The sequence below is a fragment of the Orycteropus afer genome, unplaced genomic scaffold (genome assembly GCF_000298275.1).
Source record: "Orycteropus afer afer isolate SDZICR_OR568_19922 unplaced genomic scaffold, OryAfe1.0 scaffold00217, whole genome shotgun sequence".
Lineage (NCBI taxonomy): Eukaryota > Metazoa > Chordata > Mammalia > Tubulidentata > Orycteropodidae > Orycteropus > Orycteropus afer.
Genome location: NW_006921804.1, coordinates 2,236,158 through 2,256,044, shown reverse-complemented (window position 1 = coordinate 2,256,044; position 19,887 = coordinate 2,236,158). Strand labels below are relative to the sequence as shown.

Sequence of the window (19,887 nt, the reverse complement as noted above, 5' to 3'; positions counted from 1 at the left end):
GCGTCTTGCTGCAAAAGGACGAGAGCCACAAAAGAAATACAGAGCAGGCCCACCTTCCAAGAGGTGCAATAGGTATACCCACGTGGGACGCCAAGGGAACAGATCCGTGAAACCCAGATCCCACACGTCTCCGCCGGCGTACGGGATTTCCGGCTTGAGCATTATGTCCCCGCCCCACCGCTAGAGACAGGGAAACAAGTAGTCCAAGCCAGGAATAGGGGAGGGACCGATGGACAGTGTCTATCGAACTCAACGAATCGTTTGTCCTTTGACAAAGGATGTGTATGTGGACCAATAGGGCACAGCGAACGTGACACCGCCCACAATCCTACCAAGCCAATCGGCTAGTAGCAGCCAGTGGGCAGGCAGGGGCAATGCGGCCCCGAGCCGAACACTATGGCGGGCGGGGCCCGTGAGGTGCTAACGCTGCAGTTGGGACATTTTGCCGGTTTCGTAGGCGCTCACTGGTGGAACCAGCAGGTAAGGTTTCTCAGGACTGCCCTAGCAGAGCTTTTCGGGATCTTCAGCTCTGAATTCTAGCCTGTCTCATCTGAGTCAGATCCTTCTTTGCCTCCCAAGGATGCTGCGTTGGGCCGACCGACCGATGCCTCAGATCCGGCGGAAGAGCTATGCCCCGATGTCCTGTACCGGACGGGCCGGACCCTACATGGCCAGGACACTTACACGCCGCGACTCATCCTCATGGATCTGAAGGGTGAGGCGGAAGCAGGGGTGGGCAAATAGTTTTTCCCTTTCGTGTATGGAGTCTCGAGCACCCATTAGCTTCAGGATACACGGGCCGTGCGGGGCTGAAAGATGAGAAATGAGGAGCCAAGGGGGGAGCTTACTGTAGGTTCTCAACACTCAAGAACAGAGTTAAGGGCCACGTTTACTCTGCTCAAGAGCTATCTGTGTAATGGGCTACTTGCACATGGAATCAATGAGATGTGGACCTGCAGTAGGAACCCTGCATGAAGAGTTTGCCAAGTCGCACAGCTAATAACTGAACTGGGAGTGGAAAGATAAAATGTAGATTCTCTTAGATCTCACCTAGCCGTTTTCCCCTCAACTCATGTATATTTAGTAAATATTTCATGGAAGAGCCAGATGGATGACATCAGGTTATCAGGTGGTCAGATTGGCAAAAAGAGAGTAGGGATGACATTCATGGCTTTGACCTGTCTTGTTATGTCTGGACAGGTAGTCTGAGTTCCCTAAAACAGGAGGGTGGACTCTACAAGGACAAACAACTGGATGCTGCCATAGCATGGTATGTATTTGTGGTGTATGGGAGGGTGTGGGGGATATGTGCACAGAAGGCTGGCGAACTCAGGAATATTGTCGCCATGATCAACCTCCAATCTCTTGCAGGCAGGGTAAGCTCACTACACACAGAGAGGAACTCTGTCCTAAGAACCCCTATCTCCAGGACCTGTTGAGTGCAGAGGTGAGGGCAAATTTACAAAGCAGATTGATTTTACTCTTAACCATTCATACACATTTAGTTTCACAGCTTCAGTTATAATCCCAACAAAAAATAGCTCTTTCTCCTCCCCGTGACTGCCCTTTCCCTCTTTCATTCTTACCTGTGCATTCCTATCTGTCTAGCTTTACACCTCTGCAAATGCTGCCCTTCTCTCTGATTGATCTAAGGGGTACATCCCCCCTGGAGTAGGTGTTCTGCTCATAGGCCTTTCTACTGTGAAAGCTAATCCATGAAAGTGAGTCCAGTTCCAGGCCTGAAGGATAATTCTGAAGTTGCCCTGACTTTTCAATCCTGTTAAACTTGCCTCCACCAGGGTGGAGAAAAAGGACTCTGAGCATCTTAAATGCCTTAGAATAGTACTGTGGGGTCCGCCTGAACTGAACAAACCCTTGACTACATGGGATTAAAGTAGATTTTTCTCGCCCATCCCAGGGAGTGCTGAGTAGTGATGGTGTTTGGAGGGTCAAATCCACTCCCAATGGCAAAGGTGAGAATTCTCCAAATAGCACTGGATGGGGAACTGGGCAGGGTGGGAGCTTGGAGAAGGGTATAGTTGCTCTGCTTTTCTCCTCAGGTCTCCTACCACTCACTACTGCTGAAACTCCAAACCCACTCATCCCCACAGAGGGCAGCATCAGAGTTTGGTCAGACTTCCTCCGAGTCCATCTCCATCCCAGAAGCATCTGTATGATTCACAAGTACAACCATGATGGGTATGAGGGCCCCAGAGGCTGTGTGGCAGGCAACTTGGATCCCCACCAATGCAAGCTGAGGTTCTTGAGGTCATCCTCACTGCCATCCTCCAAAACAAAAAAGATCTAGGCATGATGGCAGGACTGGTGTCTCCTGTCTGTAAGTCCTGAGTCATGTTTATGTGTGGCAGGGAAACAGGTCGGCTGGAGGCTTTTGGCCAAGGGGAGAGTATCCTGAAGGAACCTGGGTACCTGGAAGAGCTGGAGGACAGGCTGCACTTCTACGTGGAGGAGTGCGACTACCTACAGGTAGCTTTGTGGCAGGGTGGACACCAGGGTAGAAGCTCCTCTCCTCCTACTCTCTACGATCCTCCCATCTTTCCCCCTCCAGGGTTTCCAGATCCTGTGTGATCTGCATGATGGCTTCTCGGGAGTAGGTGCTAAGACAGCAGAGTTGCTTCAGGATGAGTACTCAGGGCGGGGAATAATATCCTGGGGCCTGCTCCCTGGTCCCTACACTCTTGAGGCGAGTAGAACTTGCAGAGAAAGCAATCAGAGTGGGAAGAGTGAAATCACAGGATATCTCAGGACAAAGTTGCTTAAAACAAACCCTCCATTCTTTTACCAGGAGCCACGAAAAAGCATCTACCGTCTGTTAAACACAGCTTTTGGATTGGTGCACTTGACTGCTCACAGCTCTCTCGTCTGCCCCTTATCCTTGGGCGGAAGCCTGGGCCTGAAACCTGAGCCACCTGTCATCTTCCCACACCTGCATTACGATGTAAGCCTCTATATTCTTTTTCTGACTGCAGCAGGCCACAAAGCACCACGTCACACTCCTCCAGTCAGCCTGTATCTGTTACTCGGTATCTGTTACTTGAAGCCTGAGCTGAACTCAGCAGTGATGTGGCCTGTGTGATCCCACTATGTCTATGCTTACCCAGTCTTGGGCCATACACAACCCTGCTTCTTCCTAGAGCACCAGGACTGCCATTACTGTTCTTCCTCCACATTCAGTTTTCCAAGCCTGAAAGGCTAAACGCTTCTCTTGGTGCCTCCTTTGCAGGCCACTCTGCCCTTCCACTGCAGTGCCATCCTGGCTACGGCACTAGACACAGTCACTGTTCCTTACCGTCTGCATTCTTCACCAGTGTCCATGGTTCATCTGGCTGAGATGCTGAACTTCTCTGGGAAAAAGGTATGGGGGTTTGTGAGGGCGACAAGAGCTGAGAAAAAGCTCTGTAACCTGATCTTTTCTTGCTTTTTAGGTGGCAACAGCAGGAGCCACCATCCCCTTCCCTTCAGACCAGTCCCTTCCTGATACCTTGGTGCAGCTTGGGGGGCCCACCCCATGGACCCCGCTGTCAGCATGTAGGGACCCACGTGGAACACGCTGCTTTGCCCAGTCTGTGGTGCTGAGGGGTCTAGACAGAGTACACCATACCAGGTGAGGACTGCAGGTCCTTACAGCCTTTGTCAGATGTTTGCCCTTTTCTCCCTAGTGCCTCTCAGCATTGTAATGGCATTGTTCTCTGCTTCCTCCCCACATCCCCCTCCCAACTGATGGTTTGGGGTAAGATGTTTTCTTCATTTCGTGTTCATGCTGGCATAGAATAAAGGTGGATTTGGCTTTGTTCTGGCAGTCAGCTCACCCCAGGGACACCTCTGCCCTCCCCGCTCCATGCATGTGCCACTGGGGAAGAAGTCTTGGCACAGTATTTGCAACAGCAGCAGCCTAGAGCTATAAGGTCAGTATAATGCTTGCTCCTGCTTTGACCCCAGACCTCCCTTAACTTTCTGTTCATTCAGCTTCTATTCACTTGTCCCCACAGTTCTTCCCATCTGCTGCTGACTCCTTACAAAATGGTTCCTCCTTATCCACACCTCTCCTCAAGCCTCAGCCAGCAGGGTTTAGTTCTGGATGGTCCTCCCACTAGGGCAGGTATGTAGGAGGTGAAGAACACCAAGATTTCTAGTATGGGACAGTTTACTCTCTCTCTTCCTTGGTTACTATGCTTAAAAATGCAGTTACACAAACATTGCTTTATGTACCTTGTGGCTGCTGCAGTAAGTGCTCTTCGTTCCTCTCAAGTGCTAGGGTACTAAGGGGACGGTGCACAAAATTTAGAGTCTACAGACATGTCTAGAAAGGGCCCTTATTCCCTCTGCCAGGGTGACTGAGTGCCAGGGTGAATAACAATCCATTCACAGGTCTCACTTCTCTCCCTCCACAGCAGTGGGGAGCATCCCGGTGTTTGCAGCCCTAAGCTCCTCTTCATCTTTGCACCAGACCCTGCGAGGTTTGGCCAAAGAGCTCACCAAACTCGACTTGCGGCGCTGGGCCAGCTTCATGGCTGCTGGAGTAGAACAGGATGACCTACCGGAGATGCTGCAGGAGCTACACAGCTTGGCCCAGTGTTACCAGGATGGGGATGGCTTCACAGACTAAATTCTCAAGAGCGGGAAAGAGCTAGTTTCCAATAAAAACTGCTGGATGCAGGAGCTCAGTGTCCTGGGGCAGAGGAGCTCAGGGTCTCAGGGCTGGCTACACCAACAAATGCATTTATTACATTTAGAAACACATGATTAGGTCACAAAACAATAAATATGTACCACCTGACCAAGAAAAAAAAAAGGTAGAGGAATGAGCTGCAATGCTCTTCTGTGATGCTATTTACAAAATAGATTTTAAGGTCTTCACAAAAGGATATATGGGATGGCAGAACACTGGGCCCTACTCTAGCCCCTAGCCTGACTTTCCCTTTGTCCTCAGTTCCTGCTCTCCCAGCTCTATAAATGAAAACCCAAGGGTTGGACAAGCAAAGTACAACCACCCTCTCCCTCAACATCTGGTGCCATGTTGGGTTGGGTCCTGTGCCGGTGACACCCACAGTCTTCCAGAGTCTCATTCATCCATCTCCTCCTCAGAGAGGAGGTCCCCATGGTCAGAAAGCTGGTCTGTGTTGCTGGTACTGGTTGCATCATCTTCATCCTCAGAGCTAGCCTCACAGGCTGTGTGGAATAGCTGCATGAGTTCTCTGAAACGGTGGGAAACCTGAGCGGAGAGGAGAGAAGGCCTGCTGACATGACTGCATTTTAACATTCATTAGAGACTATACCAACATGATTACCAAGCTGGTTATATTCACACACCAAGGCTGTGAGGGCTGTCTTCCTTGTAGATAAGGAGACTTTACGAAGAGACTAAATATTTTGCCTAAAGTCGCATTCCTACCAAAAAACTAGAATGGAACCTTTGAGGTTTCTACCTCTATATCTAATGCCCTTTTTCTTCTTTTAGAACTACCGCCACCCAAGAAATTCCTTAGTGTAGACCTTTACAATAACGTTACTGTCTGGTTTGAAAACTCTATCCCTTATGTGACCACCCTATCTTGCTAGCCTTCTTGGTTCCTCTGGGGCTTCAAGCTCTGGCAGGACTTCCCCTCCTTACCTCAGCAGGGGTCTTATTTCCCAGCTGTTGGGAGATGATGCTAAAGGTCTGTGGTTGTGCTCCTTGTTCCTGGCACATGGTAAGAATCACACGGTCAGCTTCCCTGTAACCCACGAATCATGATTAATGTCAAGGAGCCAGCCACATGGATGTGTCGTCTTAACCTCTTTTCCTCAGACACACACCATCCATCCCTACCTACCTTGTCCACAAGACCACCTTTTCCCCAGTGGAGCTGACCTTGCTGTTGTTGGCACAGACAGTAGCTTCAGTAGCCTTGGGCTGCTGTTCCCCCTCTGGACCTTTGCCCTGCATTACACTGTCCTTAGCCAAACGCTCTTTAAAGGTTTTAGGAGAAGTCTCTGAGTTGTCAATTCCTGATGAAGAAGATTCATGCAAAGGAGACATCCTGTCTGCTTTCTTTACCCCAACTCTGCTTGAAGGTAGCCAGCTCTCTTGAGTATCTAGTTTCTCAGACACCTGTCTTCTCCCTAGGTCTCTGGTCCTTGAAGAAACAGGACTCAGGAAGGAAGCAGGGAGTTCAGCAGTCCCAGGCGATTTCTCAGTTTCTGAAGCATCCCAGACAAGTCTCGAAGTCTCTGACTCACCTACTGCCTTATGGCCTTCTTTCTCTTTATGAAGTCTGGGGGATGCCGAGGCAAAAGAGCCAGTCTCAGGCCCAGCCTGATTGCTCCTAACAGTTTGGGGAGCGAGCTGAGGAGTCTCTTGTGAGCAATGTGGCGGGCCATCCAGGAGCCGGCGGTCTGTAAGAATTGCTTCTCGAGGAGGTAGCAAAGTGTTCTCCACTGCCAGTGCTGCTTAGGAGGAAGGGAAGATGCACAGGGTCAGATGCACCTAAAGACTACAAATAGTCACTGCGGTTAGCTATTGTGATAAAGTTCTAACTTAAAGGGAGAAGAGGGGAAAGTCCTACTGCCAAGCTGAGAGTGGCTGAGTCTTTAAAATGTAGATTAGAAAGGACTTGGGGATAAGGGGAAGGGGTTCAAGAACGGGAACACAAGAGGATGCTGAATCAAGACTTTGTAGCACTTCTTTCTGCAAGAAGAGTTTCCTGTTGGTCTCTTAAAGAAGTATCTCTGAAAAGGCTGTAATTGATCCAAGCTCAAAGAGGATCTTCCTTAAAGTATGTGAAAATGAGAAATAAAGGAAGAAGGGCTGGGTTGCCTGGGAAACTGGGACAGTCAGTCAGATCACTCACCAGCAACAGGCATCTCTCCCTTTTTGGTGGCCCTGCCAGTCCTGTTCTGGGTCATCTCAATACTCTCCCGCTCCTCCGGGGCTTCCTCCTCCACTGCGTCCTTGCCCTGCCCAGTGTCCTTGGCACCAGGCATGGGACTGGCCTCTCGGTGGGGGCTGCTACTCACCGACTCATGAGGCTCCTTGTTCTTGCAGGATTTGCTGTCACAGACCTGCAGAGATGGCCTCTGGGTCAAGTATCTCCTGAAGGGCCCACCAAAGGAAGAAGCCCTGCTAACCAACAAAGTGTGCTCCAACAATTTTAAAGGGCCCAGAATAAAGCACTGGCCTTCTGCAACCTAGCACTGTAATTTGTTGCCAATCAACCCCACTCCAGAGAACCAGTGTTATTTTTAGGGTCTGTGTTCCTGACACAGGTTTTCTTTTTGAGAAAAATATATCTAAGTGGGAAATGTTTGGATGGATGATTTGCTTCCAATTCCAAAAGCTTTACCCACAGGATTCTCTTTAAAAAGCAAAATCCACTCATTATATAAAAACATTCTATTTTATACAAATAAGTGTGTGTGAGAAAGAGAGAAACATATTATTTATATGTAAAGTTTTTAGGAAGTTAATGAGGTGCAAATCTAGTAGCAAATGATTCTCCCCCACAGTAAGGTCTCGGGGTGTCCCAGGCAGCACTGGTATCACCTCTGTATCCGTTTCCTCCTCACCTTGCTGCTGCAGTGGCTGCAATTTCTCCTTTTACTCTTCTTCAGCTTTGAATCAGGACCTCCATCATGGCAGGAACAGGCACAGTCCTTAGTCCCATCTGGCCACTCAGTCTCCTAGGAGATACTTAGGTTTGGTGAGCTGCCAAGCATACTGGTACCAAGATAGGGAGCCAACTTATGAACCATCTGAACAAGGTCCACCCCCAACCATTTTCCTTATGTACCATCACTTGACGGTGCCTGGGAAAATCAATGACCTAAATTAGATCAAAGCCTATCATAAATCTCTGAAACAATCCCTAAGTGACCAAGAGACTGGCATATCCCAATTGCCCAGATGTTTCCAAAAATATTTAAGTTGAATACAATGTGAGGTAAAGTTACTGGAGAGCTTCATCATAAGCTATGATCTACTCACTCATCTGTCTTTGTTTCTGTCTCCCTGGGCCTTGAGCTCTCCCCTCTTCCATTCCCCTTGAGAGAGGGCTTTATACATATGGAAGGTTCAATCAATGACACTCTGTTTAACAAACCTAAGACACAAGTACAATTATTATCCCCATTTATGATGAAGAAACCGAAACAAAGAGAAGTTAAATAAATTACCCAAGGCTTTTAAACTACGAAGAAGCAGTTTCTCCCCAGGAAAGAGTAAAGACATGTACAAAAGAGACATGGAATAAAGAGGCTATTTCATGAAGAGCAATAGAGAGCAGTAAGAGGACAGACTCTAGAGCCAGATTACCTGGGTTCATATCCCAGCACTGCCACTTAACGAAATATGAGAACCCAGCAATAGCCTCTCTCTATACCTCAGTGTCTTCCTTTATAAATGCAAAGAATAGCAACTTTTTCCTGGGATTATTGTGAGAAGTAACTGTGATTAAATAATAGTCCACTCAAAATATTTAGAAGCAATGCTTGATACTTTATAAATAACAACTCAGTAAGTATTAGCTGTTATTATTAATACAGGACAGTTGGTTCTATTTCATCATATAAACAGAAATAAAGAGGTTAAAGAGAAACAGCTCTGAGCTAGAGAGAAAAGGCAGAAACAAAACCTTCTAATGAGGCAATCTTAGGGTCTCCTCAGCAACTGCTCTGTCCTTCCACTAGGTTTACATGTTCCAAGGTAGCCTGACCTTTGATTCCTGTCCCATAATTATCTCAGATCCCATCAAACAGGAAGTTGTGGAAGCCAGAGAAACGTTTAGAGCGAGAACTCAAGGCTGGATTATGAAAAACAGATAACGCCCAAAAACAACCTGACATACCTTATCATGATTCTGGACCCCAATTTCTTTTCTTCTCTTGTTCTTTGAGGCTGTGGGTATCTTGGAAGATTCCTCTTCCTCTTCCACATCAGGCAATGCCACTTCTTCAAAGCCATCAAACTAGAGGAGGATATGATGCCACTCAATACAGATGCCAGCTTGATAACCCCCACATGGCTTTCCCTCTTTATAAACCCCCTGCAGCCTCAGGGCCCACACCTCATATTCCTTCTCCTCAGTCCAATTGATCTCTTCAAAGTCACCCATCCAGCTGGCTGCTGGGCGCAAATGGTCAAAGAAGATGGAAAACTCATCTTGCAAGTGGTCATGGCCCTTTAGAAGTTGCCACATCTGTGTCTTGAGCTGTGGAAAGTTGTAGAGGGAAAGCTGAAGCCTCCAGATCCTCTCTGGCAGCCATTCCAAACCAATCCCATACTCTTTCAATTTCTTTTTTCCATATCAACTGAGAGATAACAAAAAAACCTTTGATAACTAAAAATTGTTAAATCACCCCTCTTTCTTTGCTTGCCTACAGGGGTGGGATATTATTATTAATAACAACAGTCTGGTTCCTAAGGATAACATGCTCCACTTCTGCCCTACCAATATACAGCTAGGGCATTAACTAGCAGAGAAAGGGGGCAGGCCCGTTCCAGGGCCCTATGGCCTCATTCCTTCCAGGGCACTAATAGCATTTTCACTAAGCCTGTGAGAATCAGTCAGGCTCTAGTTTCAGGTGGCAACTCCTCCCTACCTCAGTGTTTTATGCTTTAGTTCAATTTAAGAAGTCCTTCCTTCTTCATCCCCAATAAGAAATCCACAGTCCCCAAGGACAAGCAGATATGCAATAGGTTTAGAGGAAGAAAGAAGGGGTAGGCCTAATGTCCAGATGACACTGGACAGGAAGCAGGACAGGAAAGAATACCTCCATTATCTCCTGGGGCAGGCACTCAGCACAGCCTTGCAGGACCTTGATAATCTTCTGGTGGTGTGAGGGATTCTCTGCAAAGCAAATCTCCAGCTGCCGAAGAAACTTGCGACTTTTCTCAAAAGCCTGCTGCTCCTCAAACTACCAGAATGTAAAGAGGGCAAAAGAAGAGTCACTTAGACAGCTAGAAGCGGACTTGAGGGTTCTAAGGATAAGAATTAAGAACAATGGGCTGGAGGAAGAGAAGGTAAGAGAGTTAGGAGCCGGTAGAAGGGCTCCAGTTTGTAACAGAAAAAGAACTTATCATCCATCAACTTTGAGCCACTATGGGCTACCAACCCAAGATAACTGGTATGTTATCATTATCTAAAAGGAGGATTCAGAGAAAAGTACCTATTTCAAGTTGTTTATTATATTTATTTATGGATTGTGAAATCACACGTTCAAATTCATATGACACTTCACAGTTTACAAAGAATTTTCACAGATAGGGGCACTGGAAGGAAGCTCCACTAGTCCCACCAAACCAGGGGGAACAGGAAGCAAGCTGCAACAATTGTTGGCGGGCCACGTCAGCTACCCAGGGCTGGGATAGGAACTGCCAGAAAGGAAGAGGTGCCACAGGCAGTGGTGGGTGGCAGAAGCAGTGGGGCCAGAGAGGACAGTGGGGGCAGTGGGGGTGAGGGAACCAGCCAGCTCCACTGCTTCATGCAACTCTCCAGGCAGTAGCACCTGCCAGGTGTAGTATCTGCTTATTAAAAGAAAAATTCAAATAATATGGAAATACGTAGGGTAAAAAGTGAAGGTCCTTATCTCAAGCATACATAAAGAATTTGTACAAAGCAGTGATAAAAAGAAATCTCAACAGAAGAATGTATATAAGGCTTGAGCAGACACTTCCCAAAGGGAAAAATGCAAATGGCCAATGACCATGAAAGGTGCTCAACTTCATTAGTAATGAGAAAATCGGTATTAAAACCACAATAAGAAAGGCCTAAGAACACACAGGAACTGCTAAATTAAAAATGCAGCAATGCCAATCAAGTCAAGTACTGGCAAGGATTTGGAAGAACAGAAATTCTCACATGCTACTGGTGGGTATGTCAATTGACATGACCATTCTAAAAAAACTGTTTTGCTTTATCTAGTAAAGTTAAGGGAGCTCAGGTGGCATATACCTAAGGCATGTGACTGCTAACCAGAAGGCTGGCAGTTCAAACCCACCAGCCACTCCTCAGAAGGAAGACTTCCACAGAGATACTGTCTTGGAAACCCAAGGAGGGGTCAGTATGAGTTAAGCCAATGCCACGGTAGTGAGTTTGGGTTGGTTTTTTTGTTGTTTTTTGTTTTTTTTGGTTTAGTAAAGTTAAAGATGTTCCACAGCAGCATTAAGAACCACAAAGTTGCCTCATGTCCATTTATACAACACAGGCTGGATAAGTAAGCTGTGGTATATATTCATAAAAGAAACAATGATTGACAGTGGAAATGAACAAACCACCACCCCAACAACATGGATAAATCTCAAAACATAATTGTGAGTGAAAGAGCCTAGAAAGAATTTATACTGGATTGTTCTGTTTAAAAAGACTTCAAAGACAGGCCAAAATAAACAATATTGTTTAGGGATGTATACTTAGCTTTGACAGAACTATAAAAAGCAAGTTAAGATTGCCATAAAAATCATAAAACAGATTACCTCCAGAAGGGAAGGAGGGGGGTTGGTAGAGGTTGTGATCAGAAGGGTAGATACAGATAGTTAAGCGAGCTGCTAGTGCTAACAACACAATTCTGTTTCCTGACCTGAATGATGTTCCCTTTGGAATAATTTGTCAAACTATATATTTATGTTTATTTGTATTTATATGTATGTATGAAGTGGTCAAGAATTTCATTTTACTTAGATCTATGATCAACATCCATAGAAACAGCAGTCAAGAAATCAAATAAACTATTGCGATGGGCAAATCTGCTGTAGAAGACCTCTTGAAAGTGTTAAAAAGCAAAGATGTCACTTTGAGGACTAAGGTGTGCCTGACCCAAAGCAGGATATTTTCAATGACCTCGTATGTATTAGAAAGCTGGACAGTGAATAAGGGAAACCAAAGAAGAATTGATGCATTTGAATTACAATGTTAGCAAATAATATTGAATATACAACAGACTGCCAGAAGTACAAATACATCTGAATGCTCCTTAGAAGCAAGAATAGCACAAGTTCATCTCTCATACTTTCTTTGGTCATGTTGTCAGGAAAGACTAGTCTCTGGAGAAGGTTATCATTCTTGGTAAAGCACAGATAGATCTTGAAATGTTATTTTTGGTAAAGTAGAGGGTAAGCAAAAAAGAAGACGACCCTCAATCAGATGGACTGACAGAGTGGCTGTAACAGTAGATTCAAACAAAGCAACAACTGTGAGGATGGCACATGACCAGGCAGTATCTCTTGTTGTACACGTCGCTGTGAGTTGGAACCAACTCACAATCAACCTAACAACACAACACATATTCTTATATATATGTTATATTGCACAATAAAAGGAGTTAAACTAAAAAAATCACAAATAGATTCAATCGATCCTCATAACGATACTGTAAGAGAAGATTGGCATGTCTGTGTTGTTATTCTGGTTTGGGTCAGATTTACCTTAGTCCTCCCAATGACACCTTTCCTTTATAACATGTTAAAGAAGTCTTTTGCAGCAGATTAAACCAATGCAACATGTTTCAGTTCCTCACTGCTGCTCCCATGGGTGTTGACTGTGGGTCTTATGTAAAAGGAAATCCTTGACAACTTCATTTTTTTCTCCATGTATCATGATGTTGCTTATTGTTTCAGTCGTGAGGATTATTGTTTTCTTTATATTGACATGTAATCCATACTTAAGGCTATAGAAAGTGCCTTCGGTCCTCCGCACTTTCAGCAAGCAAGGATGTATCTCATCTGTGCATTACAGGCTGTTAATGAGTCTTCCCCAATCCTGATGACAAGCTCTTCTTTACATAGTCCAGCTTCTCAGATTATTTGCTCAGCATACAGACTGAATAAGTATGGTGAAAGGATACAACCCTGTGGCAGTTAAGTTGTGTATCAACTTGGCTGGGCCTGGTTTTGAGTGGCTGGGCAGCTGGAGGTAGTTATTCCCCATAATGAGACTGGTAACCAACTCCACGGTGGAATCTACTCTAAGCAACTGAGCAGCTGCCTTAGGGATGTGGTCTGCTTCCAGTATATAAGCAGCAGCTTTGAGAAAGGTCTCTGAGCTTTTTGGCACATCTGGATCTTGCATTTGGCCAAGTCTTCATCTCAGTGTCCTGCCATGTTGTCTGCCAATCTTGAGACTATTTCTGGACTTGAACTAGTGGCCTGCCATGTTGCTTGATAATCTTGGGACTGTGCCATTTTACTTGCTGACCTTGGGTTTGTTAGCCTCAGCAGTCAGCAGCTAAGTTAAGAGTAAGCCTTCAGGCTGCTTATGCGCAGGGAGACAGCTCGGGGGCAGGAGTGCATAGAGGCATGGACACAGGGAAGAGGTAACTATCAGGAGGAAGTAGGAGGGGAGATGTTGCATTGTAGTAAATTGTGGTCAATGTCATGAGACAAAGTAAGTGCATGTGAACTGCTGTATGGAACATGTATGTGCTCTGTAAATTTTCACCCAAAGCACAATTAAAAAAAAAAAAACATAGTTTAGCTTAACTAGTGAAAAAAAAAAAATCTGCCTTGAGCATCATGCTCTTTTAAGATATCTACATGGGATCAAACTGATAACTACAACTTGAAAGATTAGATAGGAACATTAGGGGTCAGTGAATTTATGTTAATGGGGGGGAGTCAACTCAAGAAAAAGTGTGAGAATAGTTGCACAACAATGTCATAAATGGTACATGTACAAACTATTGAATTGGTGTAGCTTTGCTGTGTATATTCTCAACAAAAAAATAAATAAATAAAACTTTTTTAAAAATAGAGGAAGGCTTCAGCTTCAGTGGGCCAGGAGCAAGTGACAGAGTTGAAGCCCAAGGTAGAGGGGCCTTCATCAGCCCCTAGAGCTGGCACTTTGAACTCAAACTTCTAGCCTCCTAAACTGTTAAGAAAATAAATTCCTGTTTATTAAAGCCATCCATTTGTGGTATGTCTGTTCTAGCAGCACCAGAGAACCAAATTAAACCCTGATGAACACCCTTCCTGATTTTAAGCCATATAGTAGCCTCTTGTTCCTTTTGAATGACTGCCTCTTGGTCTATGAACAAGTTCCTCATAATAACAACTAAGTGTTCTGGAATTCCCATTCTATGTAATGTTATCCATAATTTGTTATGATCCATGGAGTCAAATGCTTATGTATAGTTAATAAAACACAGGTAAATATCTTTCTGGTATTCTCTGCTTTCAGCCAAGATCCATCTGAGATCATAAATGATATCCCTCACTCCATGTCTTCTTCTGAATCCAGCTTCAGTTTCTGGAAGTTCTTATCTATGTACTGCTGCAACCGTTATTTTAGTTATCTTCAGCAAAATTTTACTTGTGTGCGGTATTAATGATATTGTTCAATAAATTCCACATTCTGTTGGATCACCTTTCTTTGAAATGGGCAAAAATACCGATCTCTTCCAGTCAAGTGGCCAGGTAGCTAGCTGTCTTCCCAATTTCTTGGCATAGACAAGTGAGTGCTTCCAATATTGCATCTGTTTGTTTTAACATTTCAATGGGTATTTGGTCAATTCCCAGAGTCTTGTTTTTCACCAATGCCTTTAGTGCAGCTTGTACTTCTTCCTTCAATACCATTGATTCTTGATCATATACTACCTCTGGAAATGGTTTAACATTGACCAATTCTTTTTGGTATAATGACTCTGTGTATTCCTTCCACCTTCTTTTGATGCTTTCTGTGTTGTTAAATATTTTGCCCATAGAATCCTTCAATGTTACAACTTGAGACTTGAAATTTTTCTTCAGTTCTTTCAGCATGAGAAAGGTCAAACATGCTCTTCCCTTTTGGTTTTCTAACTCCAAGTCTTTGCACATTTCATTCTACTTTACTTCTTCTTGAGCCTTCAGCTCTTTTACTTTATCATTTCTTCCATTTGCTTTAGCTATTTTACATTCAAGAGCAAGTTTCAGTTTCTTCTGACATCCATTTTGCTCTTTTCTTTCTTGCCTGTTTTTCTAATGACCTTTTGCTTCCTTCATATATAATGTTCTTGATGTCATCCCAAAACTCATCTGGTCCTTTGGTCATTAGTGTTCCATGCATCAAATCTATTCTTTAGATGGTATCTCAATTCAGGTGGGATACACTCAAGGTCGTAAATTGTGGTCAATGTCATGAGACAAAGTAAGTGTATGTGAACTGCTGTATCGAACATGTATTTGCTCTGTAAATTTTCACCCAAAGCACAATTAAAAAACAAACAAACATAGTTTAGCTTCTTAACTAGTTAAAAAAAAAAAATTGCCTTGAGCATCATGCTCTTTTAAGATATCTATCTACATGGGATCAAACTGATAACTACAACTTGAAAGATTAGATAGGAACATTAGGGTCAGTGAATTTATGTTAATGGGGGCGAAGTCAACTCAGAAAAAGTGTGAGCTCTTGGGGGTTGTGTTTTTTTTTTTTTTTAACTTTTATTGTGTTGAAAACATACACAATACATGTGCCAACATAGTAACTTCCCCATTTGCAGCTCAGGGACACTGATTACATTTTTCATGTTCTGCCACCATTATTGCTATCCTTTTCCAAAATATTCTACCACTATTAGCATAAACTCAGTGCCCTGCAAACAGATGCTACCCATTTCCCCCTCTCTCCTACTCTTGGTAACAAGTAATAATATTTGGTTTCTATATAAATATATGTTATTGTTGTTGTTTTCAACTTGTCTAGGAATTTAGCCTCATCTCCCCTCTTCTCCCATCCTTGGAAACCAACAAAGAAAGTTTCCTTCCATGTATAAACCTTTCATTGAGTTTTTACAATAGTGAACTAATATAGTATTTGTCCTTCTGTGACTGACTTATTTCACTCAGCATGTCTTCCAAGTTCATCCATGTTATGCAGTGTTTTGCAGACTCTATATTATTGTTTATGGTTGCATAGTATTCTACCATGTGCATGTACCACAATTTGTTTATCCATTCCTCAGCTGATGGGCACTTAGGTTGTTTCTATCTCTTTTACTATTGTGAATAATGCTGAGATGAACATGGGTCATGCACTTGTTTTAATTTTCTTCAGCTTCAACTTGAACGTGCATATAAGCAATGGATGCTCTGTTCAGCACTCAGTCCCTGGCCTTGTTGTGATGATGATACTGAGCCTCTACATTGTCTCTTTCCACAGATGCAGTCAATTTAATTCCTATGTATTCCATCTGGCAAGGTACACATCTGCAGTCACAGTTTATGTTACTGAAAAAAGGTATATGCGATAAGTTGTTGGTCTTATAAAATTTTATCATGTGATCTCTGGCATAGTTACAATCACCAAGGCCATTATTTCCCAACTATTGATCCTTCTTCATTTCCAACTTTTCACATTCCAGTGACCAGTAATTATCACTGCATCTTGACTACATGTCTGGTCAATTTTAACTGTAGAAGTTGGTGGGGGGCGGGGAATGACTTCAATTTCTTCATCTTTGGCTTTTGTCTTCCTTGTATGCGTATAAATATCATCCTATTACTGACAGCGTTGTGCTTCAGGATAGATTTTGAAATGTTCTTTTTGATGATGATTGTGATGGCATTCCTGTTTAATTTGTCATTCCCAGATAGCAGACTACATATAGAAGCAGACTATATATGAATCAGACTATATCCGATTCAAAATAGCCAATACCGCCCATTTCTGTTCACTAATGTCTAGGATATTGATCTTTATGTATTCCATTTCATAATGTATATAGTCTTCTCATTATCATTTAACTGCCATAACACAATCAGAATAGCATCATTATCCCTTTACCCTTACATTTACCAGTCATGACAAGAAGCCCATGACTACTGCGATATCCCTCACATTTAGACTCTCTGAACAGGTCACTTTACCACATGGGCCTCCCTAATCACCATGATATAAAATCACAACACCCAACCGTCTCACTCACCATATGGACAACTCTCTACTCCCCTTTCCTGCTGTGTTTTTCTGTAACACATTATCACTATAAAACATTATATACTATGAATTTTACTTATTTAACTGTTTATCATCTAACTTTCCCCATAAAATCATAAGCTCCATGAGGGCAAGGATTTTTTGCTTTCTTTTTGTTTTTAATAGACTTTCTTTTTTATAGCAGTCTTAGGTCTACAGAAATATTGTGCACAAAGTACACAGCGTGCCCATTAGCCCACCTGCACATTATTTCTCCTATTACATCTTACATTCCTGCAGTACATTTGTTACAAGTGATGAACCACTAACTAAAGTCTACAATTCACATTAGGGGTCGATCTTTGTGTTGTACAGACCTGTAAGTTTTGACAAATGTTTATGTCATGTCTACCATTATAAACTCATACAAAATAGTTTCAGAGGACAGAGATTTCAGTCTTTTTTAATTATTCTATTCTAGAACGTATAATTTTGCCTGACACATAGTAATCAGTCAGCAAATATTCGTTGCATGAATGTTTGTTTTACAATAGTGAATAGCAGAGGGCCTACGACATGTTCAAGGTTTTCACTGAAAACTAGAGGTAAAACTTCCTCATTCCATGCCTAAATAAAACGTGAGAATAGGAAATGAGGAGACCACCCCTTTAAAACAAGATGGCTCTTATCAGTCTGACCTAAAGGACTGCTATCTGTCTGGAAGCAAGCTGGAGGGTCAAACAATCTGATTCAATTCCATTCACTCCTAGTCTCTCTCTGACCCAGAAGGCCTGGTGTACCCGTTTTTGCCCATCTACTTACTAATCCACAGGCCAGAGCTTGCTCAGGCAACAGGAAAGCAGCAAAGTCCTTCAACAGCTGAGGCCAATCCTGGAGCAGAGTTCGCAAGCTTCTGTAGAGATCCACAGCTGTCTGCCTCTGGGTACTTGACTCAAATTCATAGATAACCTGAAGGAAGTCCTCATACTTGCCAGGGATATGCTGTAGAGCTTCACGTACCTACACAGGAAGACTTTGAATCACCAATATTCTTTCTGAGAGTTCCACCAAGAACCAAAAGGAAGGGTTTACTGAGAAAGTACTCCAAGAACTATCCTTCAGGGGCTATTCCTCTGAAAGGTCTTAAGACCTGACTGTTAACAGAAGACAAAGAACAATGAACAAGGCAGAGGTGCCTTCTCTGCTAGTAGGCAACCAGAAAACCTTCTTTCCAGAGACCACAGAGCTATGCCAAAACCAGGGAATGTTATTTTCTAGATCAAAGCTCAAACCTTCCCTTCCTGACTTTACCTGCATATTAAATAGACGTTCAGTGTTTTGTACATGTAGTTCAGCATGATGGCATTTGACAGTAGATAATATATAAATTAGGGAGGTTAGTAAAATATTAGGAGATAAGAAGTGCCTTGATCATCACTGCTAGTAATTCACTTTGCTGCAGGGTGGAGGGGTTTGGAATAAAGAAACCAGCCAGTTACCAAGAGAATTAGACAGCTAAGCAGGACAACTATCAGAACAGGTTGGTTTGTGTCTCTGAAGAGCAAGGTACTTCCCTGAGATCCATTCTCTAACCAGTGTGCCAAATGTTTTTCTCCTCTAGCCAAAGGGCCCAGCAAAGGTCTTAATAAGCCTATCCAGTGAGGTCACAACCTCACACTGATGACAATGGTATTAACCTTCCTCAGACTCTGGGCAATAGATGGGGGATGCCAGGGTACTGACAATAAACCAGCTTATGACTGAAATTTGTTGTCTCCTTGATGTTCTCGGACAAGAAATCTTTTGATAATACCAGGAGATACAATGCCTGCCAAAGAGCCTTAAATACAGACTCTGTCTTTAAACCAACTCCCTTGAAGGAGAAGCAACCTCAAATGCAGGTACAGGCAGTAACAGGAAGCACCATTTGCCTACCCTGGTCAGATATGCCTGGGCAAAGGCCAGGTCCTTCTGCTCCCTGAGTGGATCCCGCTCAAGAATGTCCTCATCATACAGCAACAGCAGCTTGGAAGTGTCCTTGCTGGTCCGGGCTCGGCTCCCCCGCTTGCTGCGAGCTCGATGATTACTCCGGCCCCTTCCGGCAGCTTTGATGCTCTCTCCTTAGAGGATATTGAAAATGACTGTTTCTCTATCCCTGAAACCTCTACTCCTTCCATCTCACCACATGTACCCACCCCATCCAAACCCTATTCTATGTTATGGAGCAACTCAGAATAAAAGTAGTTGTGAAAACAGTACAAGAGGCAAGTCTGTCTCTGGCCAAGCAGCTCTAATCAGGGGCTACAGGATAACTGCATTAATGGGATGACAATGAGATAATTAGTGAGGCATACTGAGAAAGGAAGTCTGCAGAGTTAGCATGGCCTCATACTAGGCTCTCAAGGGACTACGTCTTGGTGAGGAACAAGCAGTGTTTTCTGAAATAAACCTAGCTCTTAGCCCCATGGATGTACATGAGGTAAGAACACGTATAAAAACTCAGATGAGCCTAGCAGCTGATGAGAAGCAAACTCAAAATTTCTGAGTACCACTTCTCTGCAAAGGCATGAGGTCGAACATATGTATTAGGGAAGGAAGGTTATAGGGGAGATTCAAAGGACTGCCTCTGGAAACCCCCTAAACTGGTTTGCAAGCTAGTCACTCTGTACACTGTCCTCTAGACAATGAGACTGAGACCTGGCCCTCAGTACACACTTGCTAAACCTACCTGGTGGGGTCCTGCTGGTCTCCACTTCTGGAGCAGTCTTGGGTAAGGTAAAGGGGGAAGGGGGCTTCTCAGCAGGGTCTCCAACTGCTTCATCAGTCATTTCATCCTCTTTCTGTAGGCTTTCCATTCCTTCTGCTTCCTCTTCTTCTTCTTCTTCCTGCTCAGAGTTCTCCTCCTGGGAGTTCTCTTCCTCCGATTCCCCCTCCTGACTCATGCGCCTTTCAGAAGCAAGCCAAGTCAGTTTCTCCATTGTTTCCTGCAAAACCCCCAAAGAGTGTG

At 44.0% G+C, this 19,887-nt stretch overlaps 2 protein-coding genes across 2 annotated transcripts in view; one reads left to right on the top strand and one right to left on the bottom strand.

Moving 5' to 3' along the window:
• Nucleotides 1–396: 396 nt before the first annotated feature.
• On the top strand, nucleotides 397–4,627 carry MSTO1 (misato mitochondrial distribution and morphology regulator 1). Its single transcript, XM_007948612.1, has 14 exons — nucleotides 397–480; nucleotides 580–715; nucleotides 1,201–1,270; nucleotides 1,372–1,447; nucleotides 1,919–1,973; nucleotides 2,061–2,199; nucleotides 2,370–2,487; nucleotides 2,570–2,704; nucleotides 2,807–2,959; nucleotides 3,245–3,376; nucleotides 3,447–3,625; nucleotides 3,822–3,926; nucleotides 4,011–4,120; nucleotides 4,413–4,627. Exons 1-14 carry the CDS (start codon nucleotides 397–399, stop codon nucleotides 4,625–4,627), a joined length of 1,707 nt encoding a protein of 568 aa, XP_007946803.1.
• A 456-nt stretch (nucleotides 4,628–5,083) lies between these two features.
• Nucleotides 5,084–19,887, bottom strand: part of LOC103203458 (GON-4-like protein) — a 159,683-nt gene continuing 144,879 nt past the window's right edge. Inside the window, exons 21-31 of the mRNA XM_007948466.1 lie at nucleotides 19,609–19,864; nucleotides 18,816–19,000; nucleotides 17,703–17,900; nucleotides 9,769–9,912; nucleotides 9,063–9,206; nucleotides 8,844–8,963; nucleotides 7,567–7,680; nucleotides 6,852–7,062; nucleotides 5,835–6,450; nucleotides 5,633–5,735; nucleotides 5,084–5,233 (exon numbers count right to left, since the gene is read on the bottom strand). Of these exons, the coding sequence (XP_007946657.1) occupies nucleotides 5,084–5,233; nucleotides 5,633–5,735; nucleotides 5,835–6,450; nucleotides 6,852–7,062; nucleotides 7,567–7,680; nucleotides 8,844–8,963; nucleotides 9,063–9,206; nucleotides 9,769–9,912; nucleotides 17,703–17,900; nucleotides 18,816–19,000; nucleotides 19,609–19,864 (2,241 nt within the window). The remainder of the gene's footprint in view (nucleotides 5,234–5,632; nucleotides 5,736–5,834; nucleotides 6,451–6,851; nucleotides 7,063–7,566; nucleotides 7,681–8,843; nucleotides 8,964–9,062; nucleotides 9,207–9,768; nucleotides 9,913–17,702; nucleotides 17,901–18,815; nucleotides 19,001–19,608; nucleotides 19,865–19,887) is intronic.

Coding starts and splice junctions, on each gene's coding strand:
- MSTO1 (XM_007948612.1), top strand. CDS start 397: ATGGCGGGCGGGGCCCGTGAGGTGCTAACGCTGCAGTTGGGACATTTT. Junction 481..579: donor CTCACTGGTGGAACCAGCAG/GTAAGGTTTCTC, acceptor TTGCCTCCCAAG/GATGCTGCGTTGGGCCGACC. Junction 716..1,200: donor CATCCTCATGGATCTGAAGG/GTGAGGCGGAAG, acceptor ATGTCTGGACAG/GTAGTCTGAGTTCCCTAAAA.